Source organism: Apostichopus japonicus, chromosome 20, assembly GCF_037975245.1.
Source record: "Apostichopus japonicus isolate 1M-3 chromosome 20, ASM3797524v1, whole genome shotgun sequence".
Taxonomy (NCBI): Eukaryota; Metazoa; Echinodermata; class Holothuroidea; order Aspidochirotida; family Stichopodidae; genus Apostichopus; species Apostichopus japonicus.
Genome location: NC_092580.1, coordinates 3,369,263 through 3,394,943, shown reverse-complemented (window position 1 = coordinate 3,394,943; position 25,681 = coordinate 3,369,263). Strand labels below are relative to the sequence as shown.

The following is a 25,681-nucleotide window of genomic DNA, read 5'->3' as shown; positions in this document are numbered from 1 at the left end:
GGTCACCAAAGGTCAATTAATGATAAAAAACTAGTATTTTTGCGACAACTTAAGAACAAATTGTCCGTTAGGGTTGGGAGTTGCTCCAATGTAATCCAATTGTTGACCTGCATCTGGGTGACCCTTGACCTCAATTTGACCTCTGGTGACCTTTTCGTGTTTTGTGGATTTTTACAGTTTCGATGCTATTTTCAGATGTTAAAGGTACTTCTGATCATAAATGTCAATGGGTTGACCCCCATTTGACCTTCGTGTGCAAAGTTATTTGAGGTCAAAGTTAATTTTCAGACATTTAATGCAATAACTCCCAGTGCCAAGGTGTGACAAGGTTGATTTTTTTGGACAAGTTGCAAATGGTATAGGGGAATATTTTCAAACTTAACGGTCATGTGATCCAAGGTCACCAAAGGTCAGCTAATGTTAAAAAAGTAGTATTATGGGGCGAGAAAATGGGCAAAGAAAAAATGTTTGAATTTTTACAGTCATGCTCTATTTAGGTCTCACCGATCAAAAATGTCAATTGGTTGACCTCCGGGTGACCTTTGTGTGTAAAGTTACATACAAGTTCAAAAGTTAATTTTTTGACATTTAATGCAATTAAATCTCAATGCCAAGGTGTGACATGGTTGATATTTTGGGACAAGTTGTGAATGGGGTGGTGGAACATTTTGAAACTTCAAGGTCATGTCATCTGAGGTCACCATTGTTATCATATCTGTTGACACGCTTGTAGGTCTCTTATATTTCTTACATTTTCGACGCCATATTTAGATCTCAAAAGTGCCTTTTGATATAAAATCTGATCACATTTACGGTGATCACAAAAGTGTTGGCTATAGTGTTGGTTACTTTATGGGAACATGTAGGACAATTACTTGGACTATTTCAGCCCAATCTTGCTTGATAATATGATGTGTATTGTCATATACCCCAAGCAAGGAACCACAGTGCCCTTGGGCTCTTGTTAGTTGTATTGATCCATTCTGCTGTTTCAACACCTCCCACTGATTGATTTGTTAAAGGAACTTTATTTTTGGAAATCACATGCAATTATCAATCTAGCTCACAGTGAAGTAATTTACCTGAATTAAACAACTGTTATAAGAATCAATAGGTCACTCTACTCAGAGATCCAAATTATAATTACAAGGCTGTATATTTCCTTTCAAGGTCAAACACGCTGAATGTACGTCTCTTGGGAAGAGTCAATGCACTGTGGCGCTTATAATATATATACATGTGCGTATTGGTATGTTTCTCGTTGGGAAGACATACTGTACGTCATACCAGACAGTGCTGCACATACGGGATCCTTTACATACATGTGATGTGGTAGGCTATGCTGTTGTCATGTTATCCTATTTTGCGGATTGAACTCCGACAATGTAAAGCATCCCATACGGGGTGACCACTTCCAGTTTAAAAAAAAAAAAATTCCTATCAATTCCACTTTTATCAGATGGTGTCCCTATTAAATGATGGTGTCGTTGATGAAAGTAGTAGCTGCACTTTTATAATGCCTCACTTACCTGTCTCCTCACAGCTATTGTACTTTGTTGTGCTACAGTCTAAAGAGGATTCTTGTCGTTAAACATGGCAGGGCTCTGGTCCGTTCCATTTCAGACTTCCACCATGGTCATTTGTCTACGGTACCACTAATCTCATTCTACCGCTCAAAAAGGATCTTAATTTACTCTTTTCATAATCCTTGATAATACTTGTAGCTGAAATGCCCTCAGCCTTTGATGTCAGAAATTTTCCTGTTTTTCTGCCTTCTGATAAGTATCTAGTTTTGATTTGGATTTTTAATGTTACTACTCGAAATACAGCTTCCAAGTCAGCAATAATTGGAGAGTTTGATTTCATGTTCCACATTATAATCAGGTATCTATGTTTGTTGTTGCCTTCACACATAATGTACATACATACATGTTCATCCGTGACACTGAATGTTGACTTTGACATGTATAGGGGAACACCCCATAACTACTAACAGTATAATGAAATAATTATTGAAATTAAATACCTCCCAAACTGTGTCACCAGTTGTAGCCAGGTAAAATGTGCTGTCATGGGCAAGTTAAATAATTTGCCATTTAAAGTTTGTACAGTCTGTTAATTTTGTAACAGACTTTAAAAAAAAAAAAAAAAGAGTCCATTATGCGATAAATATGTTTCCGATGTTCACAATCCAGTATTCAAGAAAAGTTTATTTAATTTAGCAAAAATTAATATGAAATCCACTTAGACCTGTATTGTGTATATGAACCAATTTCATTCCGAGTGCTACTTTTACAAGTCTGTCTACTGCTGTATTTTGCAATGGACGAATAAAACAATACTTTTGAGGTAAGTAGGTCAGGGTTTTCTTCGCATCCAGACTTGTTCTTTTGTGGTATCAGCTAAGGTAGTAAACTCTCTCACACGGTTGCTTGGCTATAATAAATATTATAAAACTCCTTAATTTTCAGTTTTTTTTTACTTAAGTTAGTCCTTAGCAATATTAGAAGAAACCTTGAATTGAGTTTACAAGCACACTACCTGCTTCATTAGTTTATACCTATAAGGACAGAATTGCATTTGCATCTTATAGGTGGAAAAGCAAAAGGAAGGCAAAGAATTTAAAGAACTTGCAGCCTTGAAATTGTGGAGGTGGAAAATATTTATTGAAGTCTACATTTTTGTGTGTGTGTTTTTTTTAGTCATCTCCATTTCAAGGTCTAATGGTATAATTGGCTCCTGTTAATGTTGTTAATGTTAACAGATTTATTTGCTTGAGTGAGAGAGACTTAACAAGTGTGTCAAAATTGACTTTGCCTTCCAGTCGGAAAAGTAGATACTTCCACCATCGCAGTTTAAGCAGAAGCGCAGCAGCGATCTGCTACCTTCGAGCTGTTTGACTTTCAAGCAGCTTCGGGGATGCTGAAAATATATATTTTTATTTATTTGTTTATTTTTTTTATTCGTTTTTTTTGGGGGGAAGGATGTAGGGCTGAAGGTCAAGGATCTTTTGTGCTAGAGCGGAGGGAAAAGTCGTATTTCGGCTACAGTATTAAGGACACTTTTCCGAGCCACATTTTGTTTTATCCTTTTTCATATATGGTGATCGAAAGCTGTACTAACTGATAGTATCTGTATTGTACAGTAAACAGGGGAAGAGTCATGTTTTAATGCTATTTTCACTTTGCAAAACGGTTTAACAGAACCTTCATGTCGTTTCCCTATTGGTAAATTCAGACGTTGCGTCTTATGTTTTTTCTATTTTCCTTTCTCCCCGCCCCCCCCCACCCCCTTAAATTGCCCTGTTCAAGGTATCAGCTCAGCTTAACTGTAAAAATTATGGACCTTCCAATAAGTTAAGATTTTGTTGGTGTTAGAGGTAAAATACCTAATGTTCCAATGATGTTGAAGAATTTAAAAGAATTAGAAATGAAAATGCAGAATTTCTTTTATGTTTGGTTCAGAAGTAGACACATCACATCTTTTCAAAGACAAGGTGATGGTGTTTCATTCCAGTAGCAAGCCCTGTAGGAAAGTACAAAGAGTACCTTTTACATAAAGACCCAGTTTTCTTGTTAACAAACTGCTTAGAATAAAACTGGCAGAAAGACAGAATTCAGGTCTTTGGAAACCATAAATATCAAATTATGTAAATATTCATCCATATATGCATGAGTCAGGTGTAAGGTATTGAATAATAATAATTTATTTTATAAAGCGTAAAATCCACAAATGTGCTCTAAAAACACTATGTAACAGTAAAAAAATATATGACACAGAATACACACACAGACTGTTGTGTTTAAAAGATCCGACCTCAAATTGAATTTAATTTGTAAGTAACCTACATCAGGTGTCTACTAACTGTAAAAGTGGGTGGTGGAAGGTCATAATATTAATGGCATAGTTATTTATAAAGAGGAGATACCTTTTAGCCATGGCACTTATATTGTAACAAACTTAACATCGTGAATGGAGGCGATCTTGTCAGTGAAAACTAGAGCTAGGAATATATGAAAGTGTAAACGTGGTTTGGAAGCAACCTTACTCCGTATAGCTTCAGAGTATGATGGTACTATCGCAGAAACAATCACACGCACACACACACACACACATATATATATATATATATATTTAATATATTTTTAATATATTTTTAATGTATATGTATAGATATAGATACACAATATCGTTACAAAACCATTGTTGTTTGAAATTATTATTGAAATTGCTTTATGGCTCACTGAGCTGTCATATTGGTATAGGTAGTCTTCCCTTGATGAAATTGGCTTATTGTTCATATATAACGTAAGAACTTAATTTGGGGGGATTTTGGCAGGACCACGCACTAATGACAAAGGTGATGGTAGGCAAACTTTATCAGCTCTGAATGAAACGATTTTGAGTGACAAAGATGGGGTGTGTCCTGTTAGATCCTGTTTTAATCAGTTTCTCAATCAGTCACCGGAATTTATTTATACATAAAATACTTCTTTACAAAATTATTTTTTATATGCTACCGAGCAGTCACTGACCAATATCTACTTGAGGAAAAAGGAAACTTAGCAATCGAGTTTAAGAAATTTAACTTTGCTTTAGAAATAACATTGACTGCAGTCATGAAACTTTTGCTGTCACAACATAGTCATCACGACACACAGGTACATGACCTTTGTACTGTTACGACAAATAGATGATCGAGTCTCTAAACCAACTGTATACTTTGTGATCCTAAGGGTAAATTTCTATAATTTTATATGCGCGTACAATTAATGGCCAATTTATATTAAAACATACTGATCTTTCCATGCTTTGTACGATATTTGCATGGTTCTGTAACTTCTGTGATGACCTTTGGGTGCAATTCCAGCGTGATTTGTGTGACATTTTGAACAAGATTTCACTTACATTTATTTTATCATAGGACATGAGACATTATATGGGAAAGGTTTACCATTTATTTAGGGTAAGCCTTGCCCGAAACTTTCTAATAGCTGTGAAAATGAAACATTTTTTTTTTCGGGGAGAAATGAGCAAAACAGTAATGTGACAGCTACTATTGAGAGAAAAAACTGACAGTTACATGTATGCTCATCTTGTTTTGTAAATTTGAATAAACTAGTTTAACGTATTTATTTGATATGCATGATGAAAGACACTTTTACTCAATCAAAGAGGCAGTTTTGGAGATAAAAAGTCTGGAAACTATGAAAATAATGGGGAAAATAGAATGTGTTTCACGTGACAATAAAGGTGACTCGCGTGACGAGTAAAACTTTTTAATGTATCTGTTAGGAAATGGGGTAATTAAGTGTGCACAGGTATAGAGGACATTATAAACACTAACTAATTATAGTAAGCATCTTAGAACAATTAGAAAAATGTTAATTAGATACTTAAAGACACACCCCTTGCCTATTAGACAATTTCAACACATGTTGTGAATTGGCATATTTCATTTTGGAGATATTGTTAGTCGAAAATCACTTTCATTCATTTTCATGCTTTTCAGCCATTTTTGGGACCAGAGTACAGAAAATATGAAATAGTCAAGAAACCAAAAATGCAACATTTTTTTCACCCTCGGGGGGGGTCTTCTGTTGTTGCAGAATTGGAGTGAATTGACCACATACTTGCGACCCCCCAAAGGCTTGAAAGAAACTGAAATAAGAAAAAATATGATTCCTTTCAATGAGAATATCTCAAAGAAGATCCACCATAGGGTGAACAAAAAGTTGCAATTTTGGGTTCTTGACTATTTTGTTGTTTTTGAGTATTTGCAGACCTCTGTGAAGTTTCGTTGAAAAATTAGAAGGTCCCAGACACGGCACAAGGTAATAGTGGCCGAACTAGTCGCTCAAAAATTGGACTGACAACCCTTCTTTGAAAGGCCATTAAAAACTCAGCATATAATCGAGAGCGCTGAAACTTTGCATGGCTTCCTATCTCAGTATCATCTACAAATAAGAAAACAAATCTAACAGGTGACCTGCCACTTTTTAGTCCTGGAAATTTGTTGAATTCGTGCGGAATGACCCATATGTGATGTTTGTATGTTATTTTTGGTTAAATATGTGAAAATACCTTACAAGTGACTCCATTGCAAAACTATCAGAGAAGAATGTTCATTTTATTATGGTTTATAATAATCACATTCTTTAACATGATTCAATACCTAGCTACACGTTCCTGGGAAGAACAACTTGGTGATTTGTGTGACGTTACTCGCGTGACAGTTTTGAAGGGAGATTTTTCACACAATTCGAGTAACTGTGGGATCATAGATAGTGGTTATTTTTTTGGTCCTCATGGAAAGACATTCTCTCTCCAAATTTCGAGGAAAAAATATTTTGTGGGTCAAGAATAAAGATATACTTTATTTATTAATGTTGTGACTCATGTGACAGAAAAAAGAGGGTGTTTTCTCTAAGCCATTGCACCTTACCCTACCCCACCCCAATGTCAAAATATTTTTGGGTGATTTTTAATAGATACACTATCATCCTATTAGCAATTACATCAGCTCAGAAACGGATGGTCAAATATGTTTATTGTGTGAAAAACAACCTAAATTTGAAATCTTACCCTATTTGTCAATATTTCATTGCCATGGCAATCAGTCCTCAAAATTGCCCCCAAATCCATCAAAACATGGATCTTACATTTAATGAAACTATGTAAATTTTGGTATGTAATACATTTGAATAATTAGGTAGGATGATATGACCTTATCATGGAATCGACCTTGGGCTAGCAGTCCATGTTTAGACTGAACAAGAGTGATGACCAATGTACTAAAATTTGGCCTAGATACTGAACTTGATGCTTTGAAAGTGTACAGTTTTCTTAATGCAGTTACTGTATCGTCAATTAAAAGTTACGTTCTTTCAATTTGTTTCTCTTTCAAACAGAGGAGAGAAAGATCTCCGCACAGACCTCCAGCTGATAAAAGTCTCCCCCCCACCCTTCAGGGTCCGCAGCCGTTCGTGATGCCCCAGCAGGCACTTACCCCTCAACAGATGCAGGCACTCCTGCAGGGACAAGTCTTGAGCCCAGAACAGCTTCAACAACTCATTGTGCATCAACAGTCATTCTTATCACAACACAGGGTGAGTTGCTCAGTACTTAATACAGTCTGTATGTTGACTATCCACCCCCAAAATATGCTAGAAAGGTCATTCTTATCACAACACAGGGTGAGTTGCTCAGTACTTAATACAGTCTGTATGTTGACTATCCACCCCACAAAATATGCTAGAAAGGTCGTTCTTATCACAACACAGGGTGAGTTGCTCAGTACTTAATACAGTCTGTATGTTGACTATCCACCGCCAAAATATGCTAGAAAGGTCATTCTTATCACAACACAGGGTGAGTTGCTCAGTACTTAATACAGTATGTAGACTATCCACCCCCAAAATATGCTAGAAAAGTCAAATAATGGTCAGTCATGTTCCAACTGCAACAAGGCCTCCACTGTTCCCGGTCGTCTAATTTTACACCAATCCTCCGTAATATTGTCAGCAAATAATTTAGGGGATTCAGAATCACCAGGAAGGTACTTAATAAAAGTTAAAAAACTTAAACCAGTTAGGCTCAGCAATTTCTTTAGCACGCTAAACCTTTGGGGCCGACAGTGACGGAAATTCAAGGGCAGCTAGCTTTCTTGCGAACTTAATTCATAGTTATCAATTACTGGCAGTATTACTCAGTATAAATCAGATTAAAACTACAAATGGAATTTTGTAGATCTATCACCCCATTGATTGAATTGCTTTTGATTATTTGCTTTTGACACCCATCCACTTTAAAGAATCACATGTATGTAATTTTTAAGCAAATTATGGAAATCTTTCATAATTTTATATTTTGACTTTTTCTTAGAATGAAAGATTCAAACTAATGAACTGCATTGACACAGTACACGATGTAAAGTAGCACCCAGTCCTGTCCAAAATAGAGCAGAATCAATGCCAAAGCACAAAATCACATGTATGTAATTTTTAAGCAAATTATGGGAATCTTTCATAATTTTATTTTTGGACTTTTTTCTTAGAATGAAACATTCAAACTAATGAACTGCATTGACGCAGTACACAAAGTAAAGTAGCACCCAGTCCTGTCCAAAATAGAGCAGAATCAATGCCAAAGCACAAAACCACATGTATGTCATTTTTAAGCAAATTATGGGAATCTTTCATAATTTTATTTTTGGACTTTTTTCTTAGAATGAAACATTCAAACTAATGAACTGCATTGACACAGTACACAAAGTAAAGTAGCATCCAGTCCTGTCCAAAATTGTGCAGAATCAATGCCAAACCCCCCGCCCCCCCCCCATAAAAAATGCTGTTTTACCAAAAGAATGAGGTTTTAACTGAATCAAGTTGAAGCATCACCCTACCAACAATAGACTCCCAAGACTGCACAGGGTCTGTATGAATGTAATACATTTAACATGATTGCTGCTGTACAGAGGAAGAAGTGTTGAATCTCATTTAGATTTCAGTCGAAATTCCACCAACTGCAACATTGTTTCCTTTTGGGTAACATAACCAATAATGTTTGCTTTGTGGGTACCTTAGTGTGAAACACTGAAGGAATCTTATCTTTTGCCTGGCAAAAAGGTTTGGAAAGATGGAAAAAAAAAAATAATAATAATAAAGTTAACAGAAAAAGGAAGAGGAAAAGTAAAACAAAAAGAGGAGACGTTTGCAAAGGAAATTGAAAATGTAAACATCGTGAATGTAGAGTTCACATCAAGGACATCTATTTATGCACAATGTGGTAATGCAGACTTCATGAAAATGTTTGATTCTTGTTGTTATGACATCACATCCTGTTTTCCTAACTTGTTTACTTTATTAACAGAGATGTTTGTCAGCAATAGTGCCATATGTTGTGTAAGGTTGAGAGGTGAGGGTTTTTTGTGAAGATGTATGATATACAACAACCGGCAGTGTTCATTTGATATTTATCGTTGTGAGTGAAGGAAGTAGGCAACTTTGATAGACCAAAAAAAAAAAAAAAACCACAAAAAAACTTGACTTACATAAGTAAGTTTGTGTTGTAAAACACAGGAAGTTTCTCATGCAGTTGTTCTGTCCCTCTGCCAAACATAAGTTATTAAACATACTGTACATGTATGGACATGCACAGTATGTGCTAATCAAAATTGGATGGGATACTATCGTTCCCTCGGTATGCTTGGATATTAGTGTTGGAAGTTTGACATACATTTTCAGTTAGCATATAAAGTCACACCCCTCTGCTAGAAAAAAACTTGGTGACTAAATGAAAAGCACGATTTTTATTCACTTTGAAAAAAAAAATTCCTTGCAATCATAGAAAATTATCTTCAAAATGAAATTGTCCTTAGAACTCCCCTTTGTTTTAACAAGCATTTCATAGGTGTAGTACTACTAGCAATTAAACAAAGTTAAATAAAAGAAGAAAAATTCTGCTAGTTTTAAGCATCATATTCAGGTTGTTCTAAGTTGTATACATGTACACTTATATTTACCATCATGTATACTTGCAATGTTGTAAAAGTCAACAAGTCAACGAGGGGTTTTCGGTGCCAATTAACTTTCTTATTTGGCTTTGACAAAAGTGAAACCAACACACTTTTGTCACTATCAAATTTCAGTACATATTCGGTACTGTTGTACAATCCCAAAGGTGTCCTGATTTAGTAATGAGTAGAGTATTTTGAAGTTTTGTATAGTTCCTTTTTCACCCGTTGAAATGTTGATCAATTGGCAAAACCCTACCTTCTTCTTCTTGACCTGTAACTGTAAGTTGATGAGATGCTTGTGTCAAACAAGCTTCCTTTCTTCCACCCTCCCACTCTTCCATGCCCCCTTATAAGCCTGGAGTCAGGCATGAGCTTTTTCCGCGAATTCGCAGAATATCCGTGATATCTTTTCTACCTCGGGAACAAAAACTATTATCCTAACACACTGTAGCATACGCAAACTGGAGCCTATACCGCAATTTTTGCAAAGTTCCGTGACTTTTTTTTTACCCCAGGCTCATCCCTGTGGAATCAATGCTAAATCCCTCCAGCCTTCTCAAAGGTCAATTTTTGTTTGGTCTTCCTTCTCAGAAACTACAGGAGCATGCAACTATCGTGCAACAGATGCAGGCGGCTGCAGCTATCAATGCGGCCAGTGGAGAGGCTGCCAAGGTGTCCGCATCTAAGATGCAGCACCAACAACACCTGCAGTCCCTGGCCATGCAACAGGCCCATATCATGCAGTCCCTGCATTCACAACAGCAAGCTGGACAGCTCATTATGCCACCAGGGATGTCTCACCTCTCACAAGGTACATTTAATAGTCACTCAACTCACTCTTCCAAGTTTGTAGAATTGTTGTAGATTTGGTGGTGACGATATCTGCTATAACTTTGGCTCACATGTAATATGGACCAGAACGCACTCTGTTCGAGTACCTGTAAATTACATTCGTGGAAGGCTATGTATATGAGCATGTTTTTTTCTGATCTAGCAAGGGGGGTTGGGGTGGGGTGGGAGTAGGAGGGGGAAATGGAGGGGAAAGGAAATGGATAGGGTAAGGGAAGGAGAAAGGAAGGAATAAGCCCAGTGGAAAAAGAAAGTCAAACGTAAGGTTTCACATGTGTTTGTAAAGTTGTCATGGATTGTGATGTTGGATTGCGCACAGAACATATTTTTGCCCATATCCCCTCCCCTCCCTCCCTCCCTCCCTCCCCTCACTTCCCTCCCCTGCTCCTCCCCGTCCCCTCCCTCCCATAACCTCCCGGTGCTGTTGTGGGCATTTCTGATGAGTCCGGAGATCAGGGCAGGCTATCTTTGAGAATCAGTGTGGCTGCATGTATATTCTTTGACTATCAGTAAATGGGACATTGTTGGGGATAAAGAACTACTGTAGTGTGTAATGCATATGTATGAGCATGAAACATTTGAATACAGCGACTTAACTCTGGTAGTTTGTTTGTGTGTAGTTCTGTGTGTTTGTGTTAGTACTGCAATCATTTTGTACTGTGCCCTCGTGCCGTCCATTGATTCCAAAGAATTCCCTGCTACAGTATTATATCAGGTATTTCCTCCCACCGACCCTGATGCAGAATAGGAAGCAACAATTTATATCCACCAATCAAATTACTACAATGTTTACATTCAGGTAGGATGTTGTTGTTGCAGGGGTGTGTACCCTTCCTGACCTCTCTCTCTTCTAGGTTTTTTTGACGGAATTTCCTTTTCCCCAGAAGTCCTGCAATCACATCATGCTGGGGGAAAAAAAAAAACTGTTTCACTCTCAGCCAAATCGCTGCAAAACAAACATCTGAGTTTTCAAAAGTGTTCTTAGCCTAGGGAGGCATAAATAATGTCAGATATGTGTTTTGGTTCAAAAGTTCATGATCATCAATATAGTGCACCCATTTTCTTCACCCTTTAAATGTCATTTGTTGTTTTTTGCTTTGTACTTCCACTTTCATATCGCTCTTGCCGCTAGGAAACTTCACCGAACGTCCCCGACCCTCTCGTAATGTTCTTACCTCTAGTTCATCCACATTTGTTGCGCATCTAAATTGACGGAATTTGATGGTACTATAAGACACAATTCAACAGTACTCGCGTACAATTTGACAGTACACGAATTATATGTGCGGTCAAAGTACATCTGATGTACGATTTGCTTTTAATTTGCATAAAAATCCGAAAATGATTTGATTAGTATTCAACCAAAACGTGATGAATTCAAACAGTTCAGGATTGTATCAGTTTCTTCTGGGTGTATTTTAATTTTAAACTTTATTTTCAACGATGTCTTCAATGCTTGTTCCAGTGTAACCTTTCTTTGCACTAACAGTTATTTAGGGGCTGTACATAATAACACATAGTACTTATTAATCGTTGCTTCCATTTTTCCTTGTTTCCTTGTGCTTTCCTTTACTTAATTATTATAAATAGATCACCGATTATAGCCATTTCTCCGAGTTAATATTTTCGTTTTGTTTCTAATCAGCTTTTGTTTACAGTTGGATATCTTTTACTAATGAGTTTCTTATTGCACTACTTGTATAAAAGCAACAGGTTTCAAATTCAAAACGAAAAGCAAAGTTTTAAGAGAGATGAAAGATTGAACAAAGGTCCAAACAATGGGATAACGCCGTCAATATTAGATGGCATTTTGCTTTCGGGAGAATGTTTTCGCCAATGTCCAGTGTCTTTGCGTGGATTTTGATTACACATAAACACAGATCTATGCAACATCAGGAACAGAGTTTGTATCGGCTAGAGAAACGTGTCCCTGCAAGGCAGCCAGGGAAAAAAATTGCATTTTTCACATTCACTTTGAAGTGAAAATAAATTCACAATGAACCCCTCCTGATGCATTTGGGTTGTGTGCAATGTTTCAGTAGCACAAAGTATGTATTGTGTTAGAGTGTGCAGATAGAAACAAATTTTACGAAAAGAACAGAAACTGGTCCAGTTATGAACATGGACACCCCCTCCCCCTTTCTTCCTGATCCTATACATAAGGTGACCAGATTTTATCCGGGAAACGTGACAACGTGGGACGGTCCTCAGATATGGAGGACGTCTGGTCACCTCACTTTGACATTCATTCCAGTATGATAATCATCACAGGTATATGTTACTACTATGATAATCATCACAGGTATATGTTACTACTATGATAATCATCACAGGTATATGTTACTACTATGATAATCATCACAGGTATATGTTACAACTATTATAATCATCACAGGTATATGTTACTACTATGATAATCATCACAGGTATATGTTACTACTGTGATAATCATCACAGGTATATGTTACTACTATGATAATCATCACAGGTATATGTTACTACTATGATAATCATCACAGGTATATGTTACTACTGTGATAATCATCACAGGTATATGTTACTACTATGATAATCATCACAGGTATACGTTACTACTATGATAATCATCACAGGTATATGTTACTACTATGATAATCATCACAGGTATATATGTTACTACTATGATAATCATCACAGGTATATGTTACTACTATGATAATCATCACAGGTATATATGTTACTACTATGATAATCATCACAGGTATATGTGTTACTACTGTACCGTGTGATCGTGTGAAAGCAATGCATTTGCTTTAATGCTCTGTGTGTGTGTTTCACCCTCCATCAGGCATGTCAGCGGCTGAGCTGCAGGCTCTCTGGAAGGAGGTCGCCACCACCTCGCACGAGGATGGGAAATCCACCACGACGTCGTACGTCTCTTCTCCGGGGGTCACCAGCCTGTCCGGTCACCCCAGACCCGCTTTATTGAATGGGATGCACGAAGGAGTCCTCATGCATCCTGGCTATTTACTGGCTCCGCACGGACTATTGTGAGTTTTAACATAATCCCCTGAACTAGCTTTTGCCAATGCTTAGGAAATCTGTATTAACGCTATGACCACTTTCATAATTTGTGTTGCGGTAGTATTAGATGTTAGTTACAGCACCCTTTCATGCGATGTATATAACATATTTTTAACCAGGTCTCCTTCTAACTACTGTGCATATTATGTAATAAGTAGAGGAGTAATGCTGAGCAACACAGGCAACCCGTAACGAGGTTTCTCTGTAAATTATACACGATGACTTTCATCGAACCATTCAGCCAATCATGTGTGATTTTTATTTTCCCCTTCAAAACTATGACATGGCTAACTTCTTGTTCCCCTCGTAGGTTGTCTGGAGAAGAGGCTGCCTTCACTGCTACAACTCATCCACTTTATGCCCATGGAATGTGTAAATGGCCTGGATGTGAAACAGTGTGTGAAGATTTCTTAAGCTTTTTAAAGTAAGACACCATGTTTCTTCTCATCCCCCCTCCCCTGCCCCCTATATAGATATATCTTCATCATTATTTATCCCTTTTCATATTGCTTGTTTTTAAAGTTGATTATGAATTTGGAAAAAGTATTGGACAATTACCCAAATTGATGTAAAACAGTTTTCTTTATCAAGCATGATAGTTGGTCCTGTACCAGTACCAGTGCTTTGGTTTTTTTGTTGTTCTTTAAACCAATGAAAACACACGTTGAACCAAAGCTATAGCATGACTACAGTATTACTGTTGGCAACAGGAGACAGTACTGCCAGTGAAGGGATCATTTGTACCGTCCATATAAAAAACAACAAAGTCAATATATATAAACTCAAGGGAAAATAAACTTGTTTTGACTCAATTTCGACGACACAGTCGAATAGTTATAGTTCACCATCAGTCGGTTGGCATCTCTTTATAATACCGATGACATGGAATTGCCTCCTTTTGGATTAAGTACCATCACAAAATCATGTACAGTGACGGTACTTATAATTTAAGAGATTTACTCAAGACGGTAGATTTGAATGCATGTCATACAGAGTCACATAATAGTCCAACTGCCAGCTGCAGAATTTGATCCGTCGTTGAGGTGTAAAATACTGTAAGTTGATTGAATTTACGTATATCTAGATTGACTGTGTTGTACAATAATCTGTGATGTCATACATGGACTATAGGGGGATAGTTTTATCCAATACGTCATTGCAAAATTGCTATGCAAAAAGTGGCCAAAATTGCTACACAAGTGTAAAGATTTATAGCAGTTTTCCTTTACACAGAAATGGCCATAGTGTTTAATAGTATATTATAGTGTCTTATAGTGTTTTAATGTAGAAATAAAGTGCAGTGCCTCAAAACTGCTGCATAAAGTTTCAACACTAAATTTATTCCTTGGTAGTAGTGACTACACCAACAACCGCATCTTTTTGGCTTTAAAAATTGAAATGATTACGCAATCTTAAAAATGAGAATAATTCACCGTGTGTTGACAGAATCATGTTAAATTAAGACATTTATGTAATATGATCAAGGGGACATAAAATGATGTTTCCAATAGGCGCGAGGGTTATGATAATTGTTGATCTGTGAAAAGGCAAAACATTTTTTTCCCCCATTTTTAGTACAATGTAAATGATACTACTAAATAGTCTGTTGTTTGTGGCACAATCATTGTTTTATAGGCACATACACTTTGTATTTGCTACTGCAAATGCATTTAAGCATATATTTCACTTTTCTTTTTAGATGTTAATTTTCGCCTCCCAACTGAGCTATTGGCGCCCTGATGTCTGTATTAGCAAAGTAGCTTAAAAACTGATATTTGTTTTGAAAGTAAAGTTGTTGTATTTTGAGTGACATTTTGTAAACAAGCTAAAAATATACTTGTATGTTGCAAACACTATCAGCTAAGAGAGGCACTTCCTGCTAAAAATGATGTGAAAAACAGATTTAGCACTTCAGGAGAGACAGCCTGAAGAGTTTCAGACAAAACCAAGAAAATATAACACTTTTGCATTAAAAAATTTCATATATGTGAAATAGACAACAAATGTGTCAATAAACAAGAACACCAAATTTTATGCGACAACTTTGTATTCAACAAATTTTTCCTGTATTAAAGAAACTTATTAGATGCAGTAGTCTGTATTCCAGATATATATATATATATGTATACATATATATATATATGTAAATCCTTTCACAAAAAGTATTTTCAGGTTTTCCTTTGACAATTGCCATATATGTACAGTTTATATATTCATGTAAAAGTCAACAATTATGACTTTATTAAAAAAACCGATAAGAACTATCATGATCTAACCCATCCAGAAACCTGATCACTTCAGTGGTTACCACTGGCAGCCAAAAAACTGAACCACAAACTCAAAGGACTTAGTAGCTAGTCCTGAAATGTCATACCAACTGTAAAGTACATTAAACTTGTATATAGTCCGTCAACAATTTGTTTGTAAGGGAGCGATACTGGTTTTGATTCCAAAGTTAACTTTTTTAAACAGGTACCTGATTATAGTAGGCTGCGTGAATGGCAGTAAGAAAATAAGAAAATAAATATTAAAAAATAGAAAAACAACTTAAAATATGATATTACCAGTATTTCTCCAAAACCCCAAATTGCTATAATGTATTCAGCCAACAGTCTTTTAAGGGAAAAATCAAAGGCACTGTTTATTAGTTCTTTTTCTAAGGAGAATCCTTGAAAAGGCACTGGGATATTAACAAGTTATACTGTTTAGCTATTAACCATGGATTCACAGTATTACAGGGAAGCTAAATGATATAAAATTGACAATTTGGCAGTCTAGTGCATGGCCGAAGCCTTCTCATATAACTTTTATACAATTCTTAACCCTCCCCCCTACTAAATCCCCCACCCCCCTGGTAACTTGTCACAATCACACATCAAAGTCTGCCCAATACAGAAAAATACATCTCTATTTTTTTTGTCTTTCCCTGCATGTCCTTTTACTATTTCAGGCATCTTAACACAGAGCATACCTTAGATGACAGAAGCACTGCCCAGGCCAGGGTTCAGATGCAGGTCGTGAACCAGCTGGAGATACAACTGACCAAAGAACGGGACCGTTTAGCCGCTATGATGGCCCACCTTCACATGAGGCCCTCAGAGTCCAAACATGATCGTGCTACTTCCAAACAGATTAGCCAAAAACCACCCGAGGTACGTAGCCTGCGCTGGTATTCTCTTTTGCCGTAAAGTTTCTTCCTGCTAACACAAGATAACGTTTGTAACGTAACCTCTGTTATCAAGGTTTTAAGCCACCGGGGCAAATGCATCTTGCATATCTAGGCAAGGCGTCACGAAGCATATGACTTTGTGGTTTAAATATTCCAATTTATAGCATTGGTTGCAGATGCTAATTCTCTGTCTTGTGTTCTTCTTTGGGGTGGGGGAGGGGGGAGGGAGTAATGGTGGTGAGTGGTTGGGGTGAGGAGGAGGGAAGGGATTAGGGGAAGGAGTGAGGGGTAAGAGAGGCAGGGGATAGTTGTGAAGTGATGGGAAGAGTACGGTAATGGGAAAGGGAGAGGTAGAGGGAGTTTGTAGGTGAGAAAAAAACATATTACATAGAGCTCTTAAAGACATATTTGCACTTATGACTAAAACTGGATCTGGTTATAAAGTGAAATATGCATATGACATGCTGCTAGCTTCAAGATGGTACTTGTTCAATACTTGTAGCTGTTTCATAAATGTATTCTTCATCTCTCTGTCTTTCAGAGTTCACCCCCACCACCATCATCCAAGTCCATCCCTTCCCTACCACTATCATCGTCTATTCTCCATTGTTCATCCCCGTCTCCTCAAGTCACATCCAGCCCTGTCTCTCTCTCGTTCCCCGTCTCTGTGTCGCCGCTCTCCCAGGAGCACATACCTACTTCCCACCACGTCACGCCGGGCGGTCCAATCAGGAGACGGACCAGCGAGAAGTACGGCTTGTCTCTTAGCGCAGGTAAAACTTCTCAGGGTATGTTTACAAAAAAAAATACTCATTCACAGTTTTGTTTGAAAAGAAATTCTCTTTTTAGCATTTTTGCTGGTAGCACTCCCATTTTGGCTTTTATTCGGACTATGAAACATTTGCAAACTAAAGAAAAAAATTAAAATAAAAAAGGGAAGAGTTGACATTAATAGAGACGTAAATGTGAAATGTTTGTCTACTTCTTGGAATTGTGTGCATAACGAGGACACAACATAGCAATAAATAAGAAACCTGACGGTAGTCCAAAATCATAGAGAAAAATTAAAACCATTTGAAGAAAGGATAATGTTGAAACAGAAGGTCTTGTTTGTTTTCTCTGTCACATATATTGCTAGACAGACTTGTAATTCGTAGGTGGTTCGGGGCTCTCATCTTACAAGCTGCGGGTTTTTCTTCCCAGCAGCATCGCGGCAGCAGGCATGAAAATGAGTTCCGGAGAATCCTTGTAAAATTTACACGACTCCTTTTAGTGGTCATAAAAGTCAAGGTACTCTTGAAATCCTGCCCTGATCTCAAAATGAGGTTTTATTCCTCATTTTTGAAAAAATGGTAAAAGAGTAAGGATGTCTGAAAGTTGAAAAATGTATATCAAATGTTGTCTGTGACATAAGACCTTGTGGTTAGTTTGGAAGATTGTGATGTCATTGGGAAATGGTACGCCAACGTCTAACTCCTGGTAATAAGCAGCTAGTTATGTTTACAAACTAATCTTGAAAATTGTAGCAATCTACTTCCATTCCTGCCAGATCCAAACATTTTTCTTCACTAAAAAAACAAATTCATTTTCACTGTTTGGTAGGCCACTGTTGTTGGGTAGGGATGCTTTGAAGCCATTAATCATGTATGGATATCTATGCAATCTGCTGGCAGTCTAACCTAAATCTTGTTGACGATAGTAATTTCCAACGATTGGCCTAGATACAGTTACTAGGTTTGTAGGCATAATGCTGGAAAAGGCAAAAAATTGTTAAACCCCCCCCCCCCCAAAAAGTCTCCTGCTCGTGATGTTGGTTTTTATCTTCTGTTAATATTGTTATGGCTGTTGGAGTATATACTTCGGCAACAGGTTAACGCTATATTTTTTCATATGCTAGTCTTTCTGCGGAAGGAATATATTTCTTTGCACACACAGTGAACCCACTTCAAAGATTTCCAGATTTCCCAATTTTACATTGTTTATTTATCAGCTCCAAGGAGGGAGCTCACTATGGTGGACATTACATAAAGAAAGAAAGAAAAAAATAAAGCAATCTTTCGTAAATACCTATACAGGCGTTTCTTAATTTTTCCATCTATACTCTGTATTGAATCTGTGTGCGCAGAAAAACCGCAAACGATTCCGATCTCTGATTATTTTTTGGCACAGAAATCCACCACAATGCAGAGTTTTACAAGAACACCGATGTTCGTCCACCTTTCACGTATGCAGCTCTGATCAGGCAGGCCATTCTGGATTCACCCGATAGGCAACTAACGTTGAATGAAATCTACAACTGGTTCACCAGAGTCTTTGCATACTTCAGAAGAAATGCTGCCACCTGGAAGGTACAGTTTCATCATGATCTCTATTCATTCTTTTAAACCCTTTAATACGTTTTCGAGTTGAACCACACAGTGCAGCTATAAGGAAAATGGTATGTGGGAATGTATTTATCTAACAAAGTCGCACAAATTTTTTTGAATGATTTTCGAATGAAAATGCAGCAAAGAGTGACATTCAGTTTACATTAAAATGTTCAATTAGCTCTGTTCAAAGCAACGGTCGTAAAGCAACTTAGATCGTTTAAGCCCTTTAATACGTTTTGAGTTGAACCACACAGTGTAGCTTTAAGGAAAATGGTATGTGGGAATGTATTTATCTAACAAAGTCGCCCCCAAGTTGGACAACAACAATTTGAATGATTTTCGGATGAAAATGCAGCAAAGAGTGACATTCAATTGACATTAAAAAGTGCAATTAGCTCTGTTTTAAAGCAACGGTCGTAAAGCAACGTAGATCTTTTAGCTGGATGCTCCGGTATTCAAACATAATAAAATAAAACTGTTAGCAAACTGCTTATCCACTAGAGAGCCTGTGTAAGAGAATGTGTAAAAGTAAGTTGACCTGACATTTCGATCCTAGCAGGATCTTCTTCAAAGGCTAAATGACAAGTATCTTGGTATGCAAACATGTGTAAAATATCACATGACTCAAGAATGGAACAAAGTTACTCTCCAACACCAGGCCTGTAGCCAGAGTTTGACGGTTTGAGGGGGGCACAAATATTGGCTACCTTCCATCCTGAGGTGGTAAACCACTATAATTATCCATCATTTCAGATACATGTCTGTATATTGCCAAGTTTAATCGTTGTTGCCAGTGTATACAACATTGTGTTCATTTGTAATAACATCTTAGAAGAAATTTTGCAAAGGTTTGGAAAGGGGAGGGAGGAGGTGGTGGTCGGGGGGGGGGGAGGGCATGTGTCTCACACCCTCTGTAGCTATGGTCCTGTCCAACACACACACATATGCAGCTTTAAGGCCTTTGACCCAATATAACCTCAACACTTTAATCTTTTACTCTTTCTGTTTGCTTCTTGTCTGTATACTCGAGTGTGGTGTTTCTGTAAAAATTATTTGCCACTTGAATCTCTGTAAGTACCAGTAGGTACCAGTAAGCAAGTTCATTAAATTGCTGTTTTGAACGAGACTGCCTGAGTCAATGAACACCATGTGGTTTCTAGGAAGTTTGAAGGGTTGAATGGATTAATTGTGTGAAAATAAAATTTGTTTCATTCCTTTCAATTTGAAGTGGCAACATCGTCGTTGAGAATGGTTGTTTTTCTTCATTTGGTAAATGATAATATCCAAATCTTACTGGTAGCAGGGATCTCCACTGTTCATGCCGTGCCAAAATTTCCCCCATATCGAATGGCAAGCGCTTTTAGTTAAGTTTTGTTTTACGTCTAGAAAATTTTATGGGAATATTTTGGGAATTGTCTTGGTTGCAGGAAAGGAATTTGATAACAAAAGTACCCTCATTTTGGACTTATGGTACATTTTGAAATGCAATTGTAAAGTAATTGCATTATTTTACCAATATATGTGGTTGCGGTCGGTAGATTCTTGATGTATTGTATGAGTTCTGTTGTATCTACTAACATCATATCGACCTAGCGTCAGGAAAAATTATCTTCAAGGGTGTGCTGACTGCATGTAAGTGGGACACAATAGTCATTTAATTAATACAGATATTGGAAGTAAATTATCCCTGACTTAAGGCAAAATGGGGGTCTGGGGTGGCTCCTCATCTCTAACATTAGGTCAGGGGAGAGTTTTGCCGGGGGGATTGTTTTTAAAATTTGAAAGTATCTATTAGCACGACCCTTTTAGTTTTAGAGATTGTTCTACCCATTGATTCATATTCCTTAGCCAAACAGACAAGATCAAACAAAATAAAACAGAATGAAAAATAAAGCAAGAAAAGCAATTTTTTGGTAGAAGCTGTGAAGATTTGTCTTTCATTAAGATAACTTCTCCTTAACTCTGAAATGAAGGTACGTTTTTCATCTGTGTCTAGATACAGTAAACTAGCCATGATAAAAATACTTAAGTCGATGTTCATCTTTTCCGGTACGAAAGAGAAAGTAGCTAAAATCGCATAGCCAAATATAACTGTCAAAGTGTAGCAAAAAATGAATAAGAAGTTACACAAACAACAGGGCTCAGTTAGGTGGCATTAGATGGCATTCTGCAGCTAATTGCTATAAGGGGGGGGGGGGGTGGGGGTGGGGAAAGGACATGTCTGAGGTACACTCAAACCACTAGTGTTATAAACTTCAATAGTGCCCCTCTTAAGAAGGATGGCAGCTTTCATGTCATTTTCCCCGTTTTTTTTTTTTTTCCAATGTAATTTTGGTCTCTAAAGCCTTTGCAAATAGTTTTCACTAGGCCACAAAGCTCAGCTTTCACTGGATAGCTGAAACATTGACCATTCATAGTACATTGTCAAATTTCAAGATAACCACATTTTTAGCTAAGAGAGCTTGAATATCTGGGATTTCTTTATTTATCCAAAGTTCCTTTATACACAATGTTGATGAGCTTTACTTACACTGCTCTTTGTAGAATGGGAAAATGGTAAAGACAAAACTGCCCCACTGCCCCCACTTTTTTGCATCACAGGTATTACTGTTAGTAATGTCCTTCAACATCCAAAGCCAAAGAAATCCAATTTTCACATACATCTGACATATCCAAAAGAGTTACCCTTTGCTTTATGGCACCTTTTCCGACAAGAGACCATCGCTTGATCTCTACCCTATACATATGGAGTATGCCACCTTCATTCACAAGATCAATATTCAAAGAGAAATGACTTATATTCCATTTTAACCATAACCAAATTTGCTAGTTGAAGTGAAGTAAGTGTCTAAATGTTTCTCCCACGGTAACTTCATGATTCTTGTGCAGTGTTATAATTTGCCCATCTTGGTCTTGTCTAGTTGTTTCCTAGTTTTGATGAGAATCAATTTGTTGGCACAATTCCCCAAATTCCAGACTTGAAAGTTTGACGAAGAGACAATAACTCTGTTTGTTTGTTTGAATTGCCCACAGAATGCTGTCCGGCACAACCTGAGTTTGCACAAGTGTTTTGTGAGGGTGGAGAACGTTAAAGGGGCTGTGTGGACGGTAGATGAAGTGGAGTTCATGAAGAGAAGACCGCAGAGGCTGGGCAGGTTAGTGTTTCATAGTTCTCACTTGGATGATGGATGGTCCGTAAGCTTTTCAAAAAAAGCTATAACATTTGTCAGTGGGGTCAGGATTTTTCCTGACGTCAGAAAACTTGGCTACCGTTTTCAGAGCGTTTGGACGGAGATTTGATTAATTTATCTTCCTCCATAGTCAATGTCAAGCTTAGATGCATCCTGCGCATCCATTCTGAGGGGTGGGGGGTCAACAGAATCGAGGCTCAGTCATCAAGCTTGTGGGCCTAGTGGGCCTAAACATTTGTGGACCCACTGCATTTGATGACACTTGATTATTCTAACCTGTTTTCACTACAGCCCCATATCTGAAATAATAGATTTGATAGTCAGCTAATCACCATTCTCAGCAGAATCTGCATACGAAAAAGGTCACAACAATCAAAGAATTTATAATTTTATCAGTTACATCAAGATCTCGTAATTGTGTGTTTCGAGCTGGGCTAGTATTAATCTTGCTTCTATTAGTTTGTAAACTATTTGAACTTAGCTCTTGTATACAATCACTACATGAATAAATTAATATAATAATAATAAAAATAAAAATAATGATGATAGTATAATAATATTTTTTGTTATACTGTACTACTGTCCACACTTAATTTACATTGTATCAATCATGACTCATAAAAGAGAAATGTTTGAAACTCCGAACATACTTTGCAATCGTCTTTTTCCTTCTCTTTCGGAGACAATTTTTTAAACCCATTTTCGGGGATATTTTTTAAACCCATGCAGTTGAGCAAGGACTGAAAGATTATCCAGTAATAGTATAATAGTAAATATGTCAAAGAGAGCTCTTCTTCTTACAAATAATTAATATTTCGATGATGTGAAGTTTTCAAATCAGTCTATCCAAGGTTGAATCTGTCCCATAAACAGCAAAGAATATTAAATCCAAGAAAAATACAGAAAATGTATTAGAGAGAGGGAGAGATAGAGAATAGAATCAAATCTTTCGTGTTGACAAAAATGGGAAAAATAATAGGCAATGCTTATCAAAACTATATATCATATAGTAAAATATATTATAAATGTGTTATCTGGTAATACCATTACCCTACTACTTATTTCAAAGGTATTTCCCTCCACCCACTTTTTTTGCCTTAAAAACTTCAGCCCGCATTTTGTTTATCAAGGTCGTAGTTCCTCATCATTTTATATCCCGTAGCGAAAGACCTTGTCCTAAATAAAAAAAAGATACAAAAAATAAAAATAAAATGAAAAATAAATGGGGAACATATTAAAGAAAAGAAAGTTTTAGCATTTTTTGTTTTTTTAACTGTGGTGCTGAGTGAAATAATTGGCCTTGGAAAGTACTTCATGAAATGTGAATGAGAAAATATAAGCAAGCTCTGATTTAATAATGAAAGCTTTTATGAGAGGTTATTTGAAAAGATGCCTTTTTAATATGTCGTTTTTGTCTTTGTGCCTGCCTTTTGTCTATATATATATATTGTTATAGAACAAAACATTTTTTGGTTTTTATGGCACATGGGTGCCATTGGGTTGTAAGCATAAGTAGCACTCTAAAAAAGTTCATGTCAACTAGAGAGTGCAAGCAAGTTGAAACAACAAGTTTACGCAACTGACAAAAGAATCGTTATGTTAATAATTTGCGCATTTTAATTTGTGTTTTTGAGCGATGAACCTTACGTTGAAGATTGATACATGAGAGTTATGATAGGAGATTTTTTAGGACAAAACCTTTTTCTGTGGAACAGTACTTCAAATTGATAACAGGAAATAATGGACGTAAAAACAAGTTTGTTACACTTTTCTGAAGCAGGAAATAACAAAATGATCAACATCCATTCTCGTCAAGATCACTTTGCTAATAGACCAAAAAAAAAAAGGGGGGAAAATAATTATAATAATCATAATATAAAAATAATAATAATAAAAACAATAATAATAATAATATTAATAATAATAATATTAATAATAATAACAATAATAATTCAATATTTTCATTGGAATTTCACAAGGAAAAACATTTCTTTTTTTCAGTTAAATGCTTCATGAATTGGTGTTTCATTTCAGATTGAGAATTATTGACCTGCACATCTCATTGTGTGCATGGCAAATTTTGTTAGGACTTTCACTGGTTGTCACTGGGACAAACCCAGGCCTTACTTTTTGGCTGTCCGCGCATCAAATTTTGCTTGTTTTTAATTTTGACAGAGAGCCCGTAAAGTGTCGTCAGCTTTTTCGTAGATCATGGATCATAACTACTGAATTTCTTGCCCGCTAAATCACTTTCTCTCTCCCCCTCTTCTTGCTTCTGTTTCAGTTTGACCACGCCCCCGAGTACTCCGAACACCCCAACTACTCCAAACAACAAGAACCATCCATCGATGATGGGTGATGAGCCGCTGAATTTGGAGATGCCAGTAAGTGGATGTTGGAAGTCATGGAGAGAAAGGGAATTGGGGGCTGAGGGGGGGGGGTGTGTTTGTTGGACAGTTGATAATAAAATGTCTCTAAGCAATAAGTCTTTTCGGAACCCGTTCAACTCTTCATTTTGCATTTAAATCATTACCATGGTCATGTCAAGATGATATGTGAAGATTGAGAATATAAATATACATGGGTTTTTTTTTAGGGGGAGGGGGGGGGGAAGAGGGCGATGTGGATTAAGCTGGGATTGAGGGTGTGGTTAAGAAGTGGAAAGCATTAAGGTTTGCTAGACAAACCCTTTCCTGTTGCTGTCAGGGTTTTTAATGAATAAATTTTGAAATGTGATGTTGGAAACACAGCCAGTGTTACATGTGCAGCACTACTTCAATATTTGGATGTCTGCTGTACTTTGATGTTTGTTATCTAACTTGTACTTTGTTCTCTCACAGTCTATAACTTCTATGGCAAACTTACACGGGGTCTTCCCTATGCCCAAAGAGTCTGAAAGCTTTACAGGATCGCCCCGTTCCTCATATGCGGACAAGGTATCCTGCCTTCCGCAATCTAGACCAAACCAAGACGGTGGTGTGATGGAAGGGCAGTGCTCGCCCATGAACTTGGAGGCTAGGCCAGAGCACCACAGCATCAATAATGTGGTAGGAGATGAGCCACGAGAGGGAGTCCATCCCAGGGAAGAGGTTAATGGGGATGTGGACCACCCTCCTCCCCCTTCACCTTCCCCAGCTGGGGCCAGAATGGAGGATGGACCACAGGACCCAAACAAAGAAGATGGTCCAGTGGAAGGGAGGGAGGCCGAAGAACGGAAAGAAGATAGAGAAGACATGTGAGTCACTGTTATGGACTTAGAGATCAGTTCGGAGGAATGTTATTTTCTCTTTCGATAGATAAAAGAGGAACATGATAAGTAAAGCATTCTGGTGAAATGTGAATATTGAAATCTTTATTTATTCACACCTTCTACCAAGGAATGAACTTTAGCCTCTGAAGAAGATCCTGCTAGGATCGAAACGTCAGGCCTACTTACTTTTACACAAGAAATGAACTTGAAGCAAATGGGTGTAATGTCATAGTTGCACATTGACACAAAAAATCTTGGTTTGCTTTATATGTT

At 37.2% G+C, this 25,681-nt stretch overlaps 1 protein-coding gene across 7 annotated transcripts in view; it reads left to right on the top strand.

Moving 5' to 3' along the window:
* LOC139961508 (forkhead box protein P4-like) overlaps nucleotides 1-25,681 on the top strand; it is an 85,988-nt gene that overhangs the window by 54,744 nt on the left and 5,563 nt on the right. For 5 of the 7 annotated variants that reach the window (XM_071960713.1, XM_071960714.1, XM_071960717.1 and 2 more), the window contains exons 3-12: nucleotides 6,912-7,109; nucleotides 10,109-10,328; nucleotides 13,194-13,395; nucleotides 13,740-13,853; nucleotides 16,380-16,581; nucleotides 17,140-17,386; nucleotides 18,768-18,946; nucleotides 22,001-22,122; nucleotides 24,443-24,542; nucleotides 24,999-25,393. In XM_071960713.1, the coding sequence (XP_071816814.1) occupies nucleotides 6,912-7,109; nucleotides 10,109-10,328; nucleotides 13,194-13,395; nucleotides 13,740-13,853; nucleotides 16,380-16,581; nucleotides 17,140-17,386; nucleotides 18,768-18,946; nucleotides 22,001-22,122; nucleotides 24,443-24,542; nucleotides 24,999-25,393 (1,979 nt within the window). Of the gene's footprint in view, nucleotides 1-6,911; nucleotides 7,110-7,323; nucleotides 7,372-10,108; nucleotides 10,329-13,193; nucleotides 13,396-13,739; nucleotides 13,854-16,379; nucleotides 16,582-17,139; nucleotides 17,387-18,767; nucleotides 18,947-22,000; nucleotides 22,123-24,442; nucleotides 24,543-24,998; nucleotides 25,394-25,681 lie in introns of those variants that run through there. The other 2 variants (XM_071960718.1, XM_071960719.1) reach the window with 2 other exon arrangements.